Source organism: Nicrophorus vespilloides, unplaced genomic scaffold, assembly GCF_001412225.1.
Source record: "Nicrophorus vespilloides isolate i.1.1-1 unplaced genomic scaffold, Nicve_v1.0, whole genome shotgun sequence".
Taxonomy (NCBI): domain Eukaryota; kingdom Metazoa; phylum Arthropoda; class Insecta; order Coleoptera; family Silphidae; genus Nicrophorus; species Nicrophorus vespilloides.
In genome coordinates, this window is record NW_017096419.1 from 1 (window position 1) to 21,499 (window position 21,499).

Genomic DNA, 21,499 nt, shown 5'->3' on the forward strand with positions numbered 1-21,499 from the left:
TTCAAATTGCAAAATTTTGGAATGAAAATGAGGATAATCCTGACAATCAAGTGGATACGAAATTGAAAAATACAAGACCTGATCCTGAAATCCAATACTTCATTGTTAAAGAAGGCATTGCTGAACGGGTAGAGAAAGACGCTGCAAATACAGACGATGATGTAGTTCAAGTCTTCCAATGTCCCGTATGTTCAGTACATTTCATTAAGGAGCGGCAGTATCAGTTGCATAAATGTACTAAGATGAAATTCCAGTGCACGGAATGCGATGCCAGTTTTCCGCATAGCCGGTCTTTAAGTGCGCATATGCGAATGCACAGAGATAGGAAGACGAAAACGGAATTGCAGAACTTGCCGGATGCCAACGGTCCTTTTATTTGTGAGCATTGTAACACTCAGTTTGGCACTTACAAATCCCTGCGATTGCATATCCGTATGCATGACCCAGTCAAGAGTAAAGAGATTGAACCTCCCGTCAATTACGGCATCATGGGTGAGGATATCGAGGCGAAAACCAATACGCGAACCATGTTCACATGTAAAATCTGCAATAAGGTTTACGACGAAGGGTATAAAGATATTCATCTGCTTTCGCACAGCACCAAAAATAATTACGATTGTACCATCTGCAATCGGAAGTTCTTTACCGAAAGCAATTTGGAAATGCATTTGAGAGTGCACAACACCGAGAAAACGCAGACTTGTACATACTGCAAAAAGGAGTTTGACGATGCCGCGTTGTTACAGCAACACGTCAAGCAACATATAGAATCTCGTCCATACGAGTGTAGCTATTGCAATCGCAGGTTCATAAGGCCACACGAGAAGGTGAAGCATGAGCGTATCCATACAGGCGAGAAGCCGCACATCTGCGAGCTCTGCGGGAAAGCGTTCAGAGTGAGCTACTGCCTCACACTTCATATGCGAACGCATTCTGGATCCAGACCTTACCAGTGTCAGGAGTGCGGAAAACGCTTCAAAGCTCACTCGGTCTACAACCATCATTTGCTAATACACTCGAACGTACGAAAATACAAGTGCCCTTATTGTCCGAAAGCTTTTAAAACTGCCGTTCAATTGGCTGGTCACAGGAATACCCATACGAAACCATTCACATGTACCGAATGCAACCGACCATTCGCGTCTCTATATGCCGTTAGGTCACATATGGAGACACACAAGCAAGATAACAATTTGAAATACAATTGTTATGCATGCGGAGCAAGTTATGCAAGGGCATTCGCCCTTCGAGATCACATTAAGTCCCATCACGAGGACCAATGGGATAAAGACTACGATCCGATGCTGGAAAGTAGCAGCGCAGCGACTAGTATTCTGCAGGACGAAGATGGAAATGAGATCGAGAACGTTTTCATCGTGGATTCTAATACTATTGTAGATATTCCCCAACAAGATGTAATTATTGAACAAAATTAAACAAAAACGTAGTTTACAATGACGACGAATTCTTATGAATTATTTTTTTGAAAAAAAAAAGGTAAAGAAAACATTCACATATTCAGTTTGTATAAAAAAATCTTATTCCTTTAATAATTAGTTACACGTGATAGCAAGTTAAAAACTAAAACACATAAAATAATAATTGCCTTTTTAAACGGTGTAAATACTTATTATAACCACAATTATATTTTTCTTCTTTTTATTATTATTTGGTTGCAACTATTTATTTCCTCTCGATTAATACATTTCCGTACGAGTGTTCGAAGATCAAGCAAATCACGAAACTACTACACATTGAACTTGATTTTTATTTCGAATTAAATTAAACTTATTTGAAATACATATACATCAATTAAACTCTATTGACATTAAACTTTAATCATACCGAATATAATATTAACGCACACGCCAAATATACCAAATAATTGGACCTATTATACACAATGTATTATAAACAAAAATACACTCGCCTTTTTTCATTAATTCTGGAGTATGGGCTAATATAATCCAATCACGAATGAAATATTTCTTTGCCAAAACTTACATATATATATCCACTCTAAATAATAGTCATTACAAAAAAAAACGTCCACATAATCAAATGAAAATGGAATTTGATAGATGCGTGCATCCATCTTGAAATACATAATCTCAAAACGAAAAAAAAAATGAATACTCTGATAAATTATTCCTCATTTGAAGGTCCAGACACCGTTTTTATATTACTCTTATGCTTCCTGAGGTGTTGTCCTGGTTGATTGTATGGACCTCTGTTGGACGCCATAGAGCTGAAATTTCGAATTAGAACCATACATTATTTCAGATTCGACCATATTGCATTGATCGCATTGGGTGAGCGTTTTCCAACGAAAAGAAATTATAGTAAAACAAGCGTGCAAATTCAACACATACACACAGATAAACTTACATGAATTATATATATAAACAATTTTTATCTTAATTAAATTAGTATTTTCGTGACCTGTAAAAATTCCACACACCTTAAAAAATATAGAAAAAAATCCGTCATGCAAAACTGTATCATTTACCTTGGCAAGCTAATAGTGGGCGGTAGAGCTAAAGGGGAGGATCTAATGCCGCGGCGGGTTGAAATCAAAGGTGATGACACTCTATCCCTAGGACGACGGCTATACATGCACACAGTAATTTTGCAAAATAAATCACGTTCACGGTGCATGAAAAAAAAGATAAAAGCTAGCTAATAAAATACTAGTAATTGTGGTGTTGTTTCCTACCTTGGTCCGGCTGTGATTGCCGGAATGCCACTGGAGGCACTGTAGCTGTGCCTGTTTTGCCGGGACGATGAGCCGCCGGCCGTTATGCGAGGTATCTCGGAACGGCTCTTGCTCTTGGTCACCCATTCCTGATTGAAGTCTTCGGCTTCCTCCTCTTCGATATTGATAAAATCTTGACGTTCTTCCTGATCGCCTGAATGCAGATTTTGTTCTCGTTCGATAATGTGAGCTCTTTCGCCGATGTGATGGCCGATTGCCATCTTCTTTGTGCCAGTTCTGGAGTCGCAGACTGTACGCTGTGTCTCCTTCACACCTCCTGGTGCAGTGCGTGTACTAGACGTGGCTTTGTAAACCTATGACATAAATATTATAATTTATACATTTTAAGTGTACTTTACTAATTAATAATGTTAATTAAATATAACCCACTCATATCAAACACTGAATGATTATATTAAAGGCGCTTCATGCTACTTTGTGTCTCTGAATGTTAAGAAAATATTGATTTGTACTTTCTGCTAAAACCAGATCCTTTTATATAGAAATATCAAATTTATAACATACTGTACAAACTATTATGACTAGATATGTATCAAATCATTAAAAAACGTTACAATTTTCATAACATTGTGAACTTTATATTTCACTTTTATAATTATTAGCAAATTATTGAAAGTGTATATATTATAGAGTTCAAAGTTCATATTTCTTAAAATATTAATCTTGTACAGTACACAAATATAATCTGGAGATAATTATCATAACAGTCTTGAAAAAATGTCATTTCTTGATGACTTTAAACAAAATTATTTATAAAATATGTAATGATTCCATTTAGCTTTTTTAATTCTATTACAAATTATGTAATAGTTATTCATTAATAAAATAATTTGATATTCATAATTCCTGACTATTTAAATTTATAATAATGTTCATATTTTAATACATCTTTTTTTTGTAGAATTTGTTGTAAAGTAGAGAATTAAAAAAAAAAACTGTACCTGTTGACGTCCATCAGGGCCTGATGTCATGCTAACAACTGTGGATGAACTGTAAGAATGTGCTGCATGTGGAGCAGGTGGGCTCAAAGAATCCAAGGAGCCTGTCAGCAAGCGGTTGAAGTTATGTATTGGTGAGAAAGAGTTGAAGTTCATGAGTGCATTATGGATGTTGCTGATGCTGTTACGATGATGATGGTGATGAGCCAAACTCCTATTGGCATTGAAATCAGTGTTCATCATGCCGAAAGGGTCAGTGAACAGTGAATTCATCATATTGTTCATCTGCCTCATGGTCCTCATATGAGACCTGCGCGAAAATATAAATTACAACCAATTGAAAACAATTCAGGAGAGTATAAGCATGGCTGACATTTTATTGGCTTCTTTGCCAAAGAGAATTTCAGCAAAACTCACCCAAAGAACGGATCTTCTTCCATATCGCCCATCAACGAACCAAACAGTGACATTCCTTGGGTAGCTTTCAGGTGAATATTACTATCACCTATGTTGATTTCGAGTAAATAATGTTTCTCGAAATATCACTTAGGTCTTGTCAAAAACTATCAACTGAATATTGAAGCGCAGTGAAGGTAGCTTCTGGAAATTCCAACGTTTCGATTTCTTCTGCAGGACTGTTGGGTATTTCGTTTCGTTCCGTTGGGAGACTTGAATTGTGTTTAATTGTCAAACGTTTCTGAGGGAAGCAAGTGATTTGCAAAATATAGAAAAGTTGAAATCATGGCTACTGAGCGATACAGTTTTTCTTTAACCACTTTCAGGTATTTACAATACTTAACGATATGAACTTTTTAATATTAACTCTCCGAAACGTTTTAGCCCTAGCGGTAAATTGGTACAAATCGAATATGCCTTAGCTGCGGTAGCTGCCGGTGCACCTTCCGTTGGAATTAAGGGTAAATATTATGAACAACGTTAAACTACGATTTTACTATCAAATACTCTTGCAGCTTCAAACGGAGTGGTTATTGCCACAGAAAATAAGCACAAGTCAATTTTATATGATGAACACAGTGTACACAAAGTGGAGATGATTACCAAGCACATTGGTATGGTTTATTCTGGTATGGGACCTGACTATCGCCTTTTAGTGAAGCAAGCTCGCAAAATGGCACAGCAATATTTTATTGTGTACAAGGAACCCATCCCCACAATCCAATTGGTTCAAAGAGTTGCTGCAGTGATGCAAGAATATACCCAAAGTGGTGGTGTTCGACCATTTGGTGTATCTTTATTAATTTGTGGATGGGACAATGATCGTCCATATCTGTTCCAATGTGATCCATCTGGTGCTTACTTTGCCTGGAAATCCACTGCCATGGGAAAGAATTTCATCAATGGCAAGACTTTCCTGGAAAAAAGATACAATGAGGAATTGGAGTTGGACGATGCCGTTCACACTGCGATATTAACGCTAAAGGAGAGTTTTGAGGGCCAGATGAGTGCTGATAACATTGAAGTCGGTATTTGCGATTCAAATGGTTTCAAGAGATTGGATCCGTCCCATGTAAAGGACTACTTGGCCAACATTTCATAAGCAAACATTAATTTATTAATTTCACGTTTTAAAGCGAATATTATAATGCTTCTTTTATAATGTTTTCTTTCTTAATTTGTAATACTTTTAATTGGGTAAAATAAATTACGTTTTTCTGTAAAAGCAAATAAACATTTATAAAGAAAACACTAAACATATGTTCAATAAATTTATTTTTAACAATAGTATTTTAAGTTTCTGTTTAAATATAAAGTTTCATAACAAGTTTCTATTGTAAATAAATTTGCCAATTGATTGTTTTAATTCCTAACAAATTTTCAAATGAAATTAAAGCGAGTCATGTTGTTATACTGGTATATCTCGCCATACTATTGATCAATACGTATCGTAGATTCACATAAATAAGGTTGTAGTCATTAAACAAAAAAGGCTGTTGTAAAGTAATTGTTTACTAATATTTTTATTAATTAAGATATAAAATAGATGCACATCACGGCAGGAAAATTCAATTATAATATATTATTAACAATTATTATGCAATTATAGAAATCTATTATAAATTATTAAATAAATGTAATGATACATAAAAAACATAAATTAATGGTTTTATAGACATTGTGCAAGTTAAACTTAAAAATAAATATAAAAACTGTTTCGTTTTATAAGTTGTGAGCACTGAAATACTGAACTAACTTCGTATTAGTTTAGCAGCTGAATAAGTTTAGTGAAAATATGACAATATTATTGTTCGTAAACAACTTTGGTTCAGGTGTTTTTCATTTAATTTCTATCGGTTTTAAGACAATATTTTAATACAAATGTCGTCCAACAACTATGCCAAGTTATTCAATGTCGACCATTGCTGTTATTAAAAAACATAACCTTCAAAGTTACACACTTAATTCTTTAGATTTTTAGTTTTGTGATAAAAGTGGAGACCAATCTTATAATCATGTAGATTGTGATATTCAGCGAAGTGATAGTTGGGTGTTATTTTTAAGTCAAATAATTTTTATTTATGTCGTATTTTGTGTAATTAACTAACGCAAAAATGTCGATTGTGGCGATGCAACAGTTTGTCGCGGGGCTGAAGTCTCGGCACGCAGATGTCCGCAACAAGGCTGCCCATGATCTGTCTGTGTATGTAAAGACAGAAATGAGGGAGGCAACAGCCGATGAGATAAATGTGTTCCTGGATGAATTCAATCATAATATATTTGAAATGGTCTCTGCAAATGATGTAAACGAGAAGAAAGGAGGCATTTTAGCAATAGGTTTGTGTTTAGGTTTAATTATATGCAATAATAGTTTTAAATAATTTATTTTTAGTGTGTTTAATTGGAGCTGATGTAGGCAATATGACAACACGTATTTCACGTTTCGCCAATTATTTGAGGAATCTGTTGCCTTGCAATGACATAAGTGTTATGGAGAGTGTGGCAAACACTATGGGTAGATTAGCTTTAGTCTCAGGTTCAAAGGCTACAGAGTATGTGGAGTTTGAGGTGAAAAGAGCATTTGAATGGCTTGGAGGTGATAGGCAAGAAGGTAAAAGACATGCAGCAGTGTTGGTGTTAAGGGAGTTAGCACAGACAATGCCTACATACTTCTATCAACAAGTGTCACCCTTCTTTGATTTGATATTCCATGCTGTCCAAGATCCTAAACCTGTAATAAGAGAAGGCGCAGTGGATGCGTTAAGAGCAGCTCTGGTTGTAACAGCTCAAAGAGAATCAACCAAACAAACGCAACATCCGCAATGGTACAAGTTATGTTTTACCGAAACCACGAAATTGCTAAATGTGGAAAAGAATGATAAAACCAGGGATGACCGAGTTCACGGCGCGTTACTTGTCCTGAACGAGTTGGTCAGATGTTCGAACGCCGAATGGGAACGCAAATATACAGGTTTAATTGAAAGCATGGAGAGCGTCCATGATCGAAATATTTACACAAAGCCAAAGTTTGGTTTTGCTAAGCGGAATCCGCAATATCAAAATGATGGCAAGGGAAGTATTTTACCAGTTGTGACGGAATCTGCAGAATGTCGCCAGTTAATTTCTGAAAATTACGACTACATTTGTTTGGACGTACTAACACAACGCACCTCCCGTTATACTTATACGCAGCAGGTTTTAATTGCCATTTTACCTCGCTTGGCCGCTTTTAACAAGGAAATGTTTATAGAAAAACATTTACCAATTGCAATGAACTATCTGCTAGTGAATTTAAAAAACAGAGAGAAAGAAAGGGGAGCTACATTCATAACGATCGGATTGATTGCTGTAGCTGTCGGCGATGCTATTAGACCATACTTTTCAAAAATCATGGAAGCTATCAGAATGTCGCTTCCTAATAGAGAAACGCCCACCAAGAAACGTATAGCAATCGATGCCAGCGTCTTTAAATGTATTTCATTCTTGGGATATGCTTTAACTAGTTCTATTCATAAAGATATCCAAGATATTTTAGAACAAATGTTTCAAACTGGATTAACATCATCACTGACCGTCTGCTTGAGGGAATTAGCCAGATTAATACCAGAATTGAAACCTCAGATAAATGTGGGACTATTAAAGATGCTTTCACATATTCTGATGAACAAACCTCTGATGCATCCGGGAATGCCGCGGCAAATGAATACACCTAATCTAGGCATGGGCGACAGTTGTGATATTCCTAGCACTGTATTGGCTTTGCACACTTTAGGAAATTTTGATTTCGAGGGTCAGAGTTTGTTAGATTTTGTGAAACGATGCGCCGATTTTTATATATTGCACGAACACCAGGAGATTCGCTTGGAAGCTGTACGAACATGCTCCAGGTTATTGAAGCAAACTGTAATCGAAGAGAAGACCACGATGGTCAATGATACAGTGGCAGGAGTTTTAAACAAATTGTTGGTCGTTGGTATGACTGATACAGATCCAGACGTAAGATTTTGGGTTCTATATTCATTAGACAATACTTTTGATAGTCATTTATCTCAAGCAGAATCGTTGAGCGCATTATTCGTTGCACTTCACGACGAAGTGTTTGAAATTAGGGAAGTTGCTCTTTGCACGATCGGTAGATTAAGTGCAATGAATCCTGCATACGTTATGCCTTCGTTGAGAAAGATACTTGTACAGTTGTTGACGGAATTGGAGCATTCTGGTACAGGCAGGAACAAAGAACAAGGTGCTAAAATGTTGGATTATTTAATCGTCAGCGCTCCCAGACTAATCCGCCCGTACATGGAACCAATGTTAAAAGTCTTAGTGCCTAAATTGCGCGATCCAGAGCCATATCCAGGTGTAGTTTTAGCAGTACTCTTGGCTCTTGGTGATTTAGCAGAAGTAACTGGAGGCGGAGTGGAACTTCAGTTGTGGATGCAAGAATTAATGTCGATATTATTGGAAATGCTAGGCGATGCTTCTGCTCCGGAGAAAAGGGGAGCAGCTCTTTATACATTGGGACAGTTGGTTGGAGCTACCGGACACGTGGTTAAACCATATAACCAGTATCCAATACTGTTAGACGTGCTGATCAACTTTTTAAAAACGGAACAACTGTTGTTCATCCGTCGTGAAACAATACGTGTCTTAGGATTATTGGGTGCTTTGGACCCTTACAAACACAAAATGAATAGAGGTCAAATCGACTATCAACCAGAATCTCCAGTTCTTATACCTCTTACAGATAAGGATGACGATGGCAATGCAGATTTAACATCTAGCGAAATGCTAGTAAATATGAGCTCAAACACGTTAGAAGAGTACTATCTGGCAATGGCAATCGCAACGCTAATGAAAATCATTAGAGATCCAACGTTATCGCAACATCATACCATGGTTGTTCAAGCTGTCACATTTATATTTAAAAGTCTGGGTATCAAATGCGTACCTTACATTTCGCAGGTTCTGCCGAGTTACCTGAATGTAGTACGAACTGCAGACATAAATTTCCGTGAATTCTTGTTCCAACAATTAGCTCATTTAATTTCCATCGTAAAGCAGCATATTCGTAATTATCTTGATGATATTTGTCTGCTCATAAAAGAATTCTGGACACCGTCGAGTACCATTCAAACAACGCTTATATTGTTAATTGAACACATTGCTGTTGCACTGGGGGCGGAATTTAAGCTGTACCTACCAAAGTTGATGCCGCAAATATTGCGCGTTCTTAATCATGACCAATCCAAAGATCGAGTTGTAACATTAAAATTATTAGGGGCATTATATAAATTTGGAAATAATCTGGATAATTATATGCATTTAATTTTACCGCCCCTCGTGAGGTTGTTTGATGCTCCCGATTGTCCAACTAACGTATCGAAGCAGGCACTTGAAACTGTAACACAACTCGCCGAGATTTTGGATTTTAGCGATTTCATTTCGCGTATAGTGCATCCATTGGTTCGGACTATGGACATGAATGCGGAATTAAGAGGCGTTGCTATGGAAACACTATGTTCATTGGTGGTGCAGCTTGGAAGAAAGTTTAAAATATTTGTACCGCTCGTGAAAAGAATTATTATTAAACATAAAATACACAATTGTTTGTAAGTATTCTATTGCGTATTCCAATCAGTCTTATTAATATATGTTTTTTTGTATATTCTCAGATACGACATGCTTATTAGCAAAATTACAAGCGACACGACGTTAGCAGACGACTCGGACTTCTCGTTGGTTAAAATGAAGATAAAAGTTAAAAATAGGGAGGCGAATGTTTGCACTATGGATTCAACTATGATACAGCGTTTGAAAGTTTCTGCCAAAAATTTGGAGCAAGCATGGACTGCAACGCGTCGCGTTTCCAAAGACGATTGGCTTGAATGGTCTCGGCGATTAAGTATAGAATTACTGAAGCAATCTCCTATTCCGGCTTTGCGTTCTTGCTTATCGTTAGCCCAATCGTATCCACAGTTACCCAAAGACTTATTCAATGCAGCGTTTGTTAGTTGTTGGACTGAGTTAAGCGAAGGAATGCAGAAGGAGTTGATTAAAAGTCTGGAGCAGGCGTTGCTGGTTGCTGATATCCCGGAAATAACGCAAACTATTCTGAACTTGGCGGAGTTCATGGAGCACTGTGATAGAGGACCGTTACCTATCGATGCAAAATTATTGGGCGAGAAAGCGATGCACTGCAGGGCTTACGCAAAAGCGTTACATTACAAGGAGGAGGAATTCCAACGCGGCGAGAACAGTCATAACAGTCAAGTTGTGGAGGCTTTAATTTCAATCAATAATAAATTGCAGCAGAAGGAAGCGGCCGAAGGTTTACTGCAATACGTAATGCAATTTAGTCCCGATCGTCCTTTACAAGTGAGGTGGTATGAAAAATTACATAATTGGGACAAGGCGTTGAGTCTGTATACAGAACGATTGAAAGCAGATTACAATGATTACGATGCTTGCTTGGGACAAATGCGCTGCTTAGAATCGTTGGGAGAATGGGAAAATTTACATAAACTGGTAGAAGAAAGGTTTGATGGCTTGGAGGCGGATAAGAAACAAAAGGCGGGTCGGTTGGCGGCTGCGTCTGCATGGGGCATGAAGCATTGGGTTTCAATGGAGAGGTACGTGAAGGTGATACCGCGCGATACACAGGATGGAGCTTTCTACAGAGCAATTCTGTCCATACACAAGGAACACTATGATGAAGCACAGAGGTACATAGACATGGCTCGTGATTTAATCGACACAGAATTAACGGCCATGGCAGGTGAATCGTATGAAAGAGCTTACAACGCTATGGTTGTTGTTCAAATGCTTGCTGAGCTTGAAGAAGTCATACAATACAGATTGATACCTGAAAGAAGACCAACCTTAAAAGCTATGTGGTGGCAAAGATTGCAATCCGGACAGAGACTTGTTGAAGACTGGCAGAGGATTATTCAAGTGCATTCGTTAGTTTTAACTCCCAAAGAAGATATGCACACGTGGCTTAAATACGCATCACTTTGCAGGAAAAGTGGTTCATTGGTATATTGAAAATGTATGTAATAGTTTAATTAATTTAACAAATTTATTTTCTTTAGATGTTGTCTCATAAAACATTGGTGATGTTGCTTGGCTATGATCCAAGTATGCATGAGGAGATTCAACTACCTTACAATCAACCTCAGGTATCGTTTGCATATACCAAACACATGTGGATGGCAGGCGAAACAGTTTTGGCTTATAAACAATTGGAAACGTTCCTGAAATCATACTATCCAGACAATACCAAAGGAGACATTGTCCATCACGAGGACAGACAAAGGTTGCTTGCACGCTGTTATTTAAAATTGGGTGATTGGCAGAAAATATTGGACGGTGTCACGGAAAAGTCTATACCTTCAATGTTGCAAAGGTACAAAGATGCTACTGAACATGACAAAACTTGGTACAAAGCATGGCATTCGTGGGCTTACATGAACTTTGAAACGGTTCTATTTTATAAGAATAAAGCTGAGATTAATAAGAGCACGGATTATATAATTTATATAGTTCGAGCTGTTCAAGGTTTTTTCAAATCGATAAACCTTTCAAAGGGAAGTTCATTGCAAGACACTCTGCGTTTATTGACCTTGTGGTTCGACTATGGACAAATTAACGAAGTTTATGATGCCATCACTGATGGGTTAAGAACTATTGAAAAAAATACTTGGTTACAAGTAATTCCACAACTAATTGCGCGGATTGATTCGACTACTTTAGTCTCGCGTTTAATCCACGAATTGCTTATAGACATTGGAAAAACGCATCCGCAGGTAAAATTTATTCAATATTTCACATATATTGTCTATATTTATTTATTTTGTTATAGGCTCTTATATACCCATTAACTGTAGCATCGAAAAGTACATCGATGGTCAGGCAAAATGCTGCAAATAAAATTTTGAAATCTATGAGTGAGAATGGTCCTACTTTAGTTCAACAAGCTATAACTGTTTCGGAAGAACTTATTCGCGTGGCGATTCTATGGCACGAAATGTGGCATGAAGGACTCGAGGAAGCTTCCAGGTTATACATACTTTCACCTAATATTAATTGATGTTTATTTTTTATTTTTGTATTTCTTTTAGATTATATTTTGGAGAAAACAATATTGACGGTATGTTCAAAGTTTTGGATCCACTACATGCGCGTTTAGCTTGCGGGCCGCAAACACTTAAAGAAATAAGTTTTACACAAGCTTATGGCAGGGATCTAGTTGAAGCGCAAGATTATTGTCAACGATTTAAGGTAAAATTAATTTATCTGGTGATATTTATACGAAATTTAAAATATTGTTTTTAGACTAACAAAACTAAACGAGATTTGAATCACGCCTGGGATTTGTACTATCACGTGTTTAGAAGGATAACAAGACAATTGCCACAGTTGACGTCCTTAGAATTGCAGTACGTTTCTCCGAAACTGCTGACTTGCAGGGATTTGGAACTGGCTATTCCTGGTAGTTATTGTCCAGGACAAGCTATAGTTAGAATTTCTCACATACAAAGTTCCTTAGAGGTAGTATAAACGTAAATATTGATTTATACTTATTAACTTTTTTATTTGAAGGTAATCACGTCAAAACAAAGGCCAAGAAAATTGTCCATAAGGGGAAGCAATGGGAAAGATTATATGTTTTTGTTGAAAGGTCATGAAGATCTGAGACAAGACGAGCGTGTCATGCAAATATTTGGATTGGTTAACACCTTATTGCTGAAAGATCCCGATACATTCAGACGAAATCTAACAATTCAACGTTATGCTGTGATTCCTTTGAGTACGAATTCTGGTTTGATCGGTTGGGTTCCTCATTGCGATACTCTGCACACTCTTATTAGGGACTACAGAGAGAAGAAAAAGATACTGCTAAATATAGAGCATAGGATAATGTTGAGAATGGCTCCGGATTACGATCATTTGACAGTAATGCAGAAGGTGGAGGTATTTGAACATGCGTTGGAACATACGCATGGTGATGATTTGGCTAAACTACTATGGCTTAAAAGTCCTTCATCTGAAGTGTGGTTTGATAGAAGAACGAATTATACTAGATCATTGGCTGTAATGTCAATGGTCGGTTATATTTTGGGTCTCGGGGATCGTCATCCATCGAATCTTATGTTGGATCGATTAAGCGGGAAAATATTGCATATAGATTTTGGTGACTGTTTCGAGGTGGCAATGACCAGGGAGAAATTCCCAGAGAAAATTCCGTTCAGATTAACGAGAATGTTGATCAACGCTATGGAAGTAACCGGAATCGATGGCACCTACAGACGAACATGCGAGAGTGTTATGTCCGTGCTCCATAGGAATCGTGACAGCGTTATGGCAGTTTTAGAAGCCTTCGTTTACGATCCTTTATTGAACTGGAGACTTGTCGATACTGCAGCTAGGAATAACAAATCTACGAACGATGTTAGCATGTCAGGTACAGGTCCGTCATCTCAAGACCAGGACTCCTCATTGAGCATAAATATGTCCAGAAAGGGTGCAAATATCATTGATGGTTTAGTCGATAGCTCGCAGCAATATGAGGCGGTCAATGAGAAGGCGGTGGCAATTATAAATAGAGTTAGGGACAAATTAACAGGGAAAGATTTCATAAGGGATGGCACCTCTACCGTTAATTCGCAAGTCAATCAGCTTATTATTCAAGCAACAGATAATGAGAACCTGTGCCAGTGTTATATAGGCTGGTGTCCATTCTGGTAAACAAAAATGTACTTTTCTTTCTGTTTTATTATAATTTTTCCTTTCTTTTTTGTTAGTCACCTAAGTTATTGTACATTTTTTTTATTATTAAGAATTTAGTTTAGATTTTAAAAAATGCAACAAGTTATTTATATTTCATGTCTCCAGACAGGTTTCCTTTTTTCTGAAAAACTCTTGATTCCTTCCTTACCATCTACTCCATTTATATTGTCCACCATCACATTGCCACCTAGATTGTATGCAGTTTTTAAATCTTCTCTAATTTGTTTATAATAGAACCTCTTCCCCAATTCTATAACAGCTCTGCTTTTACTTCTAATGGCATTGCATAATTTGTTAATCTCTTCATCTAAAGCCTCTGGAGTTGGCGTTACTGCTGCAACAAGACCACTGGATTTGGCTTCATCACTAGTTATGTGTTCTCCAGTAAGAAGCATCTTCAAGGCTGTAGACTTATTTACACTTCTTGCCAAAGCAATGCCTGGAGTTGAACAAAAGATACCAAAGTTTGCCCTGCAATATCAAACATCTTGCATTTAGAATTATCCCAGTAATAAGTAAATATCTACCCTGGAGTTGAAAATTTGCTTTTCTCTGTACACACAGCTAAATCACATTGGGCCACCAACTGGCAACCTGCTGCAGCAGCCAAACCATCTACCCTTGCTATTATTGGAACAGGATGTTGAACAATTGCATCCATCAATTTAGCACATAAGTTAAATATATGCATGTGCTGGGCCCTACCACAATCCTCTGTCTGCATTACATTCAACAGTTAACATTTATTACTTTCAACAACATGATTATTATACCAATTCTTTTAAATTGTGACCAGCAGAGAATATTGGACCATCTCCAGCTAAAACAATTGCCCTCAATTGTGGGTCATCTCTGTTGTTTTCAATTTCCTTCAATAAGTTTTCCATCATTGCCACTGATAGAGAGTTACTAAAATAGTAATTTAAGAATTGTTCTTTCCAATAAAATTAATTATATCACCGTGTTTTTCCATGGCACATCGTAATTTTACGAATGCCATTCTGGAAGTCACTGCTCGTGTAAATTTCTCCAGATTTACTTGAGCAACTTCTTTGGAAATTCAGATTAATAACCTGTTAAACATTTCATGAGTACAATATTAAAACAATATATATAACTTACATTTTTAATAAGTTGCAACTGCTTCATTCTATTCATTATGTAAATGTTATCTGAACTAAACTAAGTAAAAGTAAACATAAAAACCGGACTTCACAATCGAATGACCTCTAACTAAATCATTTATGAAACTTAGGAGATAACCAATATTTCGGAAAGATTTAATTGTATGAATGCAACTTTTAATATTGCAATCAAATAAAGTTGCCTATAGATGTACATGAATCTGGTCTTAAGTTTTATAGTTAAGTAAAGTTTGTAAGTAATATCATAATAAGAGCCTATAGACTTATATCATTTCCTCCGAAATGATATAAATATAGTTATATAATACATATAACGAAATAATTAATGTACTTTATTAAATTCTATAAATCAATTTTATTTAAAAACAATAAATCATCATATGTATCTTAAATGTAACCCAAGATAGAGAAAGAAAAGAATCCGAAGGTGGCTGAAAATGGTATTGTTAATATAATTGGTAGGTAATTAAATATTCTTCGGAAAGAAGTTGAATTTTATCAATTACTTTGATTACATTCGTTAATGGAGAAGAAGGGAAAAAGAATGGAAAAGAAAAGGGAAGAAGTAATCGATTAATTGTATTTGGATGTAATCTCGGAGAGAAAGGACTAGTATGAATGTGTCTGTTGTACGTGGGTATCTGGGGCTGCTGGGGTGGTTTCCCTCACCAGGATAATAATTCGAACGGGAGCCTGGCTGGCGTCCGTCTGGCGCGCGTTTTCCTTTTTCTCTCTCTCCCTCATCGGGAAAAGCCACCCCCGTTCCACAATACCTCCCCCCGAATCCCGTCGCACTTACATTTCCAAGCCAATCTCTGAAATTATTCCGCATTTCCCCAATCAAAAAAGGTGAAGCATAAATTCCGCAACATTTCGCATTCAATCATACAATTAACGTTACACACCTGGTTATTAAAGTATTTCACACGTAATATAATATTTAATAATACAAAGTATTATTATACTGAATTATGAAGACAATCTGGTATAGTTTTACGTGGTTTTCTATTAAATTATTAATCGACTGAAAAGTTTTTCTGTATTAAGATTTGCTTCTCCACTATATTGTTTTATTAGAATCATAAGTTACAGTTATATTATAGTTATGTCGTGTAGCCTTCAATGAGGACTATACCAGATATTTAAACATCAAATATATATTTCGTTTGTTTCGAATTTAAAATTTAGATGACAGTCCATCTAGCGGCCATATTGAAACGTTTAGTGAAATTGTTAAACAATGTGCTCATCTTTTGCGATGGACAGCGAATCGATCGTGTACAAGGACTACTTCAACCTGTGGTTCGGCGAGTTGGGAGGATCCGAGGTCTACAAGGAGCCGATCCTCAGCGACTTCACCCTGGACAAAGTAAAGTTGTTCTGCTACAGTTTGCAGCAGGACACTCACGTCTTCCTGATGGCCGTCGACGTTCTGGAAAGGTACATCTCGACCAAGAATCTCCTGGGACTTGAAATAGAGGACCCTTTGCTCTACATCATCACCATCATCTACCTGACCGGAAAGCAAACCGGTGACCTATCCGGTTTCAAGACGGAAACTCTGATAGATCTGTACGTGAAGCTGACTCAGCGCCTGCTGACAAATGGCCAGATCAAGACTGCAGAAATCGATATTCTGATGACGCTCGACCACACGCTGCCTCTGCACACGAAGATCGATGATATGAATCTGTTCCTGCAGTACTACCAAATACCTGATCTCGATGTGGATTTTCAACCGCTTTGCGAAGAAATCCTTAACTTTTACGTCGTCAACAGTTTGAGAATCTTCAATAGAATCAAACTGAATTACATGAAGAAACAGGAAGCTCTCAACGCGTTCGTAGACATATACAGCAAACGTTTATATTTACCCATAGGAATATTCCTGAGCGCCATAAAAATGTCCTCAAGACTAAGGACAATTTTGCATTATAAAACCATCGTTTTGGAACTGAGCGAACTCAGCTTCATACACGAAGATCATCTCAACATTCTCGCCAAAGAGATTTACAATTCTCGCAAAGAATTACACAAACAATTGTAATTAAATTAGTATTCATTTGATAATCAAAATTCAGATTAAGTTAATATAATTTTGTTCATATTAATCATGTTAAAACAAATGCAAAAAATAACTGTAAGTTTAATTCACTCGAATTGAATCTCGCTTATTTATTAATTGTCTCTGAAGAAACTAGATTATACAGAGCTTTTCGAACTTGTTGCACGCGTCCTACATTCCTGCATATGCTTCATGTATGTATGTTATTACAATCCTGGAAGATATACAAAGGGAGGAAATTCCAACTAAGCGTTATTAAATCAGACATTGGGTTGTCTATTACAATAGGAATTGCGGTATACCTTTCTACCATCAACTCAATTTTAGTTCCAATCCGGACTGTTATTAAGACTTGATGCGGAATAGTTTGAGCAAAACAAACATACTCTTATTTGCATAATATCAAGCTACAACAATCTCTAAATAACTTAATTTCGTTTCCTTAAGCATTATTATTGTTTTCTCTATTTGTAAGATATTTCCTTTTTTATATTACTACATTAAATAGAACATGTTTAAAATAAAATTATATAACAGTTTTCTTAATATAATTACAACCCTATTCACATCCACATGTTGTTATCAAGTGCGTGAATTCCCCAAGGACTTCCCGCTTCTTCAACTTATTTCTAAGCAATGAACGATAACAAAGTTCCTAAAATATGTAAATAAAAGATGTTCCTACAAATGGGGGAGAGCGCTTTTCGCCGTTTCCAACTTTAAACACGACATTCTTTTTTTTTTATATATAACCGAAGGCGTCGCAGAAGAAGATTGATGGATGCGACGGTAACTTGATTTTGCATCTAAGATTCACGTCTCAAGTTTCGAGAAGACACTAATTAGCATCTATTTAACCGTTTCGTCGGAAATGCTGAATTATTGATGTCCTTTCAATGAGAATTTCGACATGCACATTTTTATTTTTGCACCAACAAAGATTTTATGTTTAATTCAACAAGTCCGGACAGCCGTTTTTTCGAACGGCGGAAATTCAATGCGTTCATTTAAATAATTCTTGTCAGAATTACAATTTGTACAATAGGAAACCGCAAATTCCATGCAAACTTCTACACTCCAACAAAATATATAGAAAAAAATGAACGTATTGTCCGCATTGTTTCAAATGTAATTATTGGAATTTAATTTTTGCCTATGATTGCTATGCGATTTGGTTTTGACTCAAACAAAGCAGACTGTACTTTTTTTCAATTGTTTTTACAAGATTTTGTAAATATCGATATTTACATTAAATTGTATTCAGTATACTCAATATATTTATTTAAATTTGATAATTTACGCAATATTTATTTACAAGTAATTAGCTCAAAATTGTTTTTTTTATCTACTATACACCTATATTATCTGTTTTACATTGATTTATAGTATGTGGCAAGAATGAAGACATTTTTTTTAAAGTAAGACAACGTTTCTCAACCTATTGGGACAAATGACAGCTGTTAACTAGTATTACTAAAATACTTAATTAATTTCATAATAAGATTATACAATACTTTTCTATTTTTTCTTTAAGTTATAAATTCTTTTATGTACAGAAATTGGAGACGTGATACGTTCTTACAATTGAATCAAGATACGATCGTTCGTCGTTCAGTGTATTCTATTTCTGATTGAATTATGTAATTTGGTAAGTTCGAATTCAGAGACGTGACATTTCCTCGTAGTTAGACAATGATGATGATACGATCGATTATAATACACGCGAGGTGTTGATGGATCCGATGCTAATGGGAATCCGAGCATGTGCAATTAATTAAGGGGATGGCTTATTATTGGAATTCCGGGAATACCAATTTCGAAGAGGATGATTATCCGTAAACTGACGTTCGCGAATGCGAAACGCGTTAAAATGTATACATCAATATTTGAGAATGCCTCAAGGTGCACACGATATTTACGATCCGCAATATCTGTCCAAATAAGAAAGTATTTGTAACTTCAAAGCTACGCTGAAGTGGATCGTGGAAATTGGCGTGGTCTTGTTTTGCACGCAAATTGCCGGTGTAACCAAACACTCGACGGTATATACATACACAGCCGGTGGGCAAATAAAACTGTCATCAAAGCAAATGCATTTGTCCTTTTTAATTGCATTTAATTAACATCATCAATTACGATCGTCTATCTTTGGGCCCATCGGCAGGATAATAACAAAATAATAATAAAAAAATGTACACAAATGCATGTACAGAGAGAGAATGGAACGAAAATACTGATTGTCACGTACAGCAAACGAATTACTAATTAATCGGGCTGGGACGTTGCGTCGACGAAAATCGATCGAAAGAATTATCTAACAAAATGCATGGATTAAAAACAATCAGAATTAAGCCTATCAAAGAGCATTTTAAATTGCTTTATTTTTTTTATTGGAATTGTAATTTAAATTCACCTAACTACAGAATTTGTTAATGTAACGCAAGAACGTTTCTGTAGTTAAAGAAGTTGTGTAGAATCTGCTTCATTTTCGTCTTTAACTACTTTTATTTTATTTATTTATTTATTTTTTCGGGAGGAGAGGAAAACCTTGCATAGGGATTCGTGGTACTGTGGGATTCTTACCTACTAAAAACCTCTTCTCTTCTTTGTCAGCATTCAGGTCCTGTTTATTGATACTGCTTTGAAATGTTGATTGTCTCACCTGCTAGGCTAAATCAGTGTTGACTTCCACTGCCTTTTTCTTCGTTTTCTCTCTCCATTCTCCTCTGATCTTCTTCCTTGGTAGAGAGTACATCTGACACATACCTTGCAATTTCTTTCGCAATTGTCGCTGCTTTTCAACAGTTCACTGCGGGGTTAGAACAACTCCCGAGGTTTGCTTCAGTTACAGGAAGCATCAACTGTAGCAACTACCAGCAATACCTCCTTCGTCGCGATGAATTGGAGATATTTACTGAAACATCCGTGTCCAGAAAGCGCCTGTGACAAATGGAATGTTACTTCCCCGTGGTTTCTATTAATCCAAAGTTTGATTTCTGGGATGAGTCTTCTAGTCCTGGTTCCCTTCTCTGAAATTTGCTATTTTTCCTGCCAAGTTTGCGACAGTCTGTCTCTCGCATCCGTTTTGATAGCGCCCGTTGAACTCTATTTTCTCTCTGTGGCAAGTATTTCTATAGGTGGCACTCCCGCTGTTTCTTGTACAGCATCTCATGAGATTGTCCGGTATGCACTGATTGCACTCTACTGCTTTTATTTAGAAGTCCTCATGTATCCTGTTACTTCTTATTCTATGAATAGAGATTATCGTTTTTTCTTGCACATTTTATCCAAAATTTTAATTAGTGAACTTACTGCTTCAATGCAATACTAATATTTTTAGAAATAAACGTATAATTATGTTGTGGTTAATATATTTGTATGTGGGTTGTTCGGAATTTAATTACGTATTTTTGGATCAAAATAAAAGGCGATATTTGTATTAAACAATAATTTAACCCCATTTTTTAAAGCAAATAAACCCTGAAAATTCATTAAATTACTAAATATAATTTAATAAACAGCAGTCTTACATACAGTTTGCTGAAAAACTTAGAAAAATATATTTAAGTGCCAATAATCCAATGGTTAAAGAAGTTGTGTACAATTTGCTTCACTTTCTTTCTTAAGTGCATTTACTTAGCTGTTTCCTCTTATTGTATATATATATACAAATGTGTTAAGAAACGAAAGTTTGAATAACTACAAAAATGTTAGAATATTTATTTTAAAATGTATAACGCGATTTCATAACACACTTTTGACATTTGACAAATTTAATATAAACTTTATTATGTGCATCCATCAAATATTATATATGTGCATCCCCCAAGCTTCGTATTGTTTGAACGGAATTTGATATTTGGATAGTGTCTATTCATTGCGTCATGAACCGTACTCAAATCTGATATACTCGAAGCCAGAAAATCTAACTGCTATTTGTATAAGTAGACGCACGTAATCTAACATTAATTAAGCAACGCGAATTATAATGACGGAGACCCCATCCAATTAAAAAAAAGCTTCAATGTTCATCATCGAGTGTGCTACTTTTAATTGAACATAGATTTCTAAGCTCATTTCAATTATAGAAGCTTGGTTCTTCATTTTTGTTTGCTCTGTCGTTTTAATTGGAAAAATTCTTTAAAATCTTTATAAATTAACTACTTTTATTGAATGTTTTAATTGAGCATTTAAACATTTATTTGTTTCATTTATAAAAAAAAGAAAATTAGTTAATAGAATTTCTTATTATGTAAGATACATTTTTGAAAAATCAACTAAAGAATGTGCACAGGATTTTTAAACTCAAATTAACTATTTTACAGTTATA

General features: G+C 36.0%; 6 protein-coding genes across 9 annotated transcripts; 4 read left to right on the plus strand and 2 right to left on the minus strand.

Moving 5' to 3' along the window:
- Nucleotides 1-5: 5 nt before the first annotated feature.
- Nucleotides 6-1,459, plus strand: LOC108556972 (zinc finger protein 501; the record flags this gene model as incomplete). Its single annotated transcript, XM_017913332.1, has 1 exon — nt 6-1,459. A coding segment is annotated over one exon (1,431 nt), but the record flags the coding sequence as incomplete, so codon positions are not given.
- A 291-nt stretch (nt 1,460-1,750) lies between these two features.
- Nucleotides 1,751-4,273, minus strand: LOC108556977 (myeloid leukemia factor). Of its 4 annotated transcripts, none has more exons than XM_017913339.1 (6): nt 4,132-4,273; nt 3,718-4,024; nt 2,717-3,069; nt 2,510-2,608; nt 2,389-2,442; nt 2,162-2,248 (listed from the first exon to the last, which is right to left on the minus strand). In XM_017913339.1, exons 1-5 carry the CDS (start codon nt 4,182-4,184, stop codon nt 2,427-2,429), a joined length of 828 nt encoding a protein of 275 aa, XP_017768828.1. In that variant the 5' UTR covers nt 4,185-4,273; the 3' UTR covers nt 2,162-2,248; nt 2,389-2,426. The 4 variants fall into 4 exon arrangements, with proteins under 4 accessions (XP_017768825.1, XP_017768829.1, XP_017768828.1 ...); XM_017913337.1 differs by having other exon boundaries at nt 2,389-2,461; XM_017913336.1 differs by lacking the exon at nt 2,389-2,442 and having other exon boundaries at nt 1,751-2,248.
- A 96-nt stretch (nt 4,274-4,369) lies between these two features.
- LOC108556978 (proteasome subunit alpha type-2) lies at nt 4,370-5,395 on the plus strand. Its single transcript, XM_017913341.1, has 3 exons — nt 4,370-4,496; nt 4,555-4,631; nt 4,686-5,395. The coding sequence occupies exons 1-3, from the start codon at nt 4,456-4,458 to the stop codon at nt 5,270-5,272; spliced, it is 705 nt and encodes a 234-aa protein (XP_017768830.1). The 5' UTR covers nt 4,370-4,455; the 3' UTR covers nt 5,273-5,395.
- A 576-nt stretch (nt 5,396-5,971) lies between these two features.
- On the plus strand, nt 5,972-13,986 carry LOC108556975 (target of rapamycin). Its single transcript, XM_017913334.1, has 8 exons — nt 5,972-6,507; nt 6,563-9,779; nt 9,843-11,205; nt 11,262-11,975; nt 12,032-12,228; nt 12,291-12,450; nt 12,505-12,720; nt 12,772-13,986. Exons 1-8 carry the CDS (start codon nt 6,285-6,287, stop codon nt 13,915-13,917), a joined length of 7,236 nt encoding a protein of 2,411 aa, XP_017768823.1. The 5' UTR covers nt 5,972-6,284; the 3' UTR covers nt 13,918-13,986.
- LOC108556976 (enoyl-CoA hydratase domain-containing protein 3, mitochondrial) lies at nt 13,981-15,207 on the minus strand. Its single transcript, XM_017913335.1, has 5 exons — nt 15,082-15,207; nt 14,920-15,032; nt 14,733-14,868; nt 14,487-14,677; nt 13,981-14,430 (listed from the first exon to the last, which is right to left on the minus strand). The coding sequence occupies exons 1-5, from the start codon at nt 15,115-15,117 to the stop codon at nt 14,046-14,048; spliced, it is 861 nt and encodes a 286-aa protein (XP_017768824.1). The 5' UTR covers nt 15,118-15,207; the 3' UTR covers nt 13,981-14,045.
- A 1,018-nt stretch (nt 15,208-16,225) lies between these two features.
- Nucleotides 16,226-17,151, plus strand: LOC108556973. The gene has a single exon (XM_017913333.1). It carries the CDS (start codon nt 16,345-16,347, stop codon nt 17,149-17,151), a length of 807 nt encoding a protein of 268 aa, XP_017768822.1. The 5' UTR covers nt 16,226-16,344.
- Nucleotides 17,152-21,499: the final 4,348 nt, after the last annotated feature.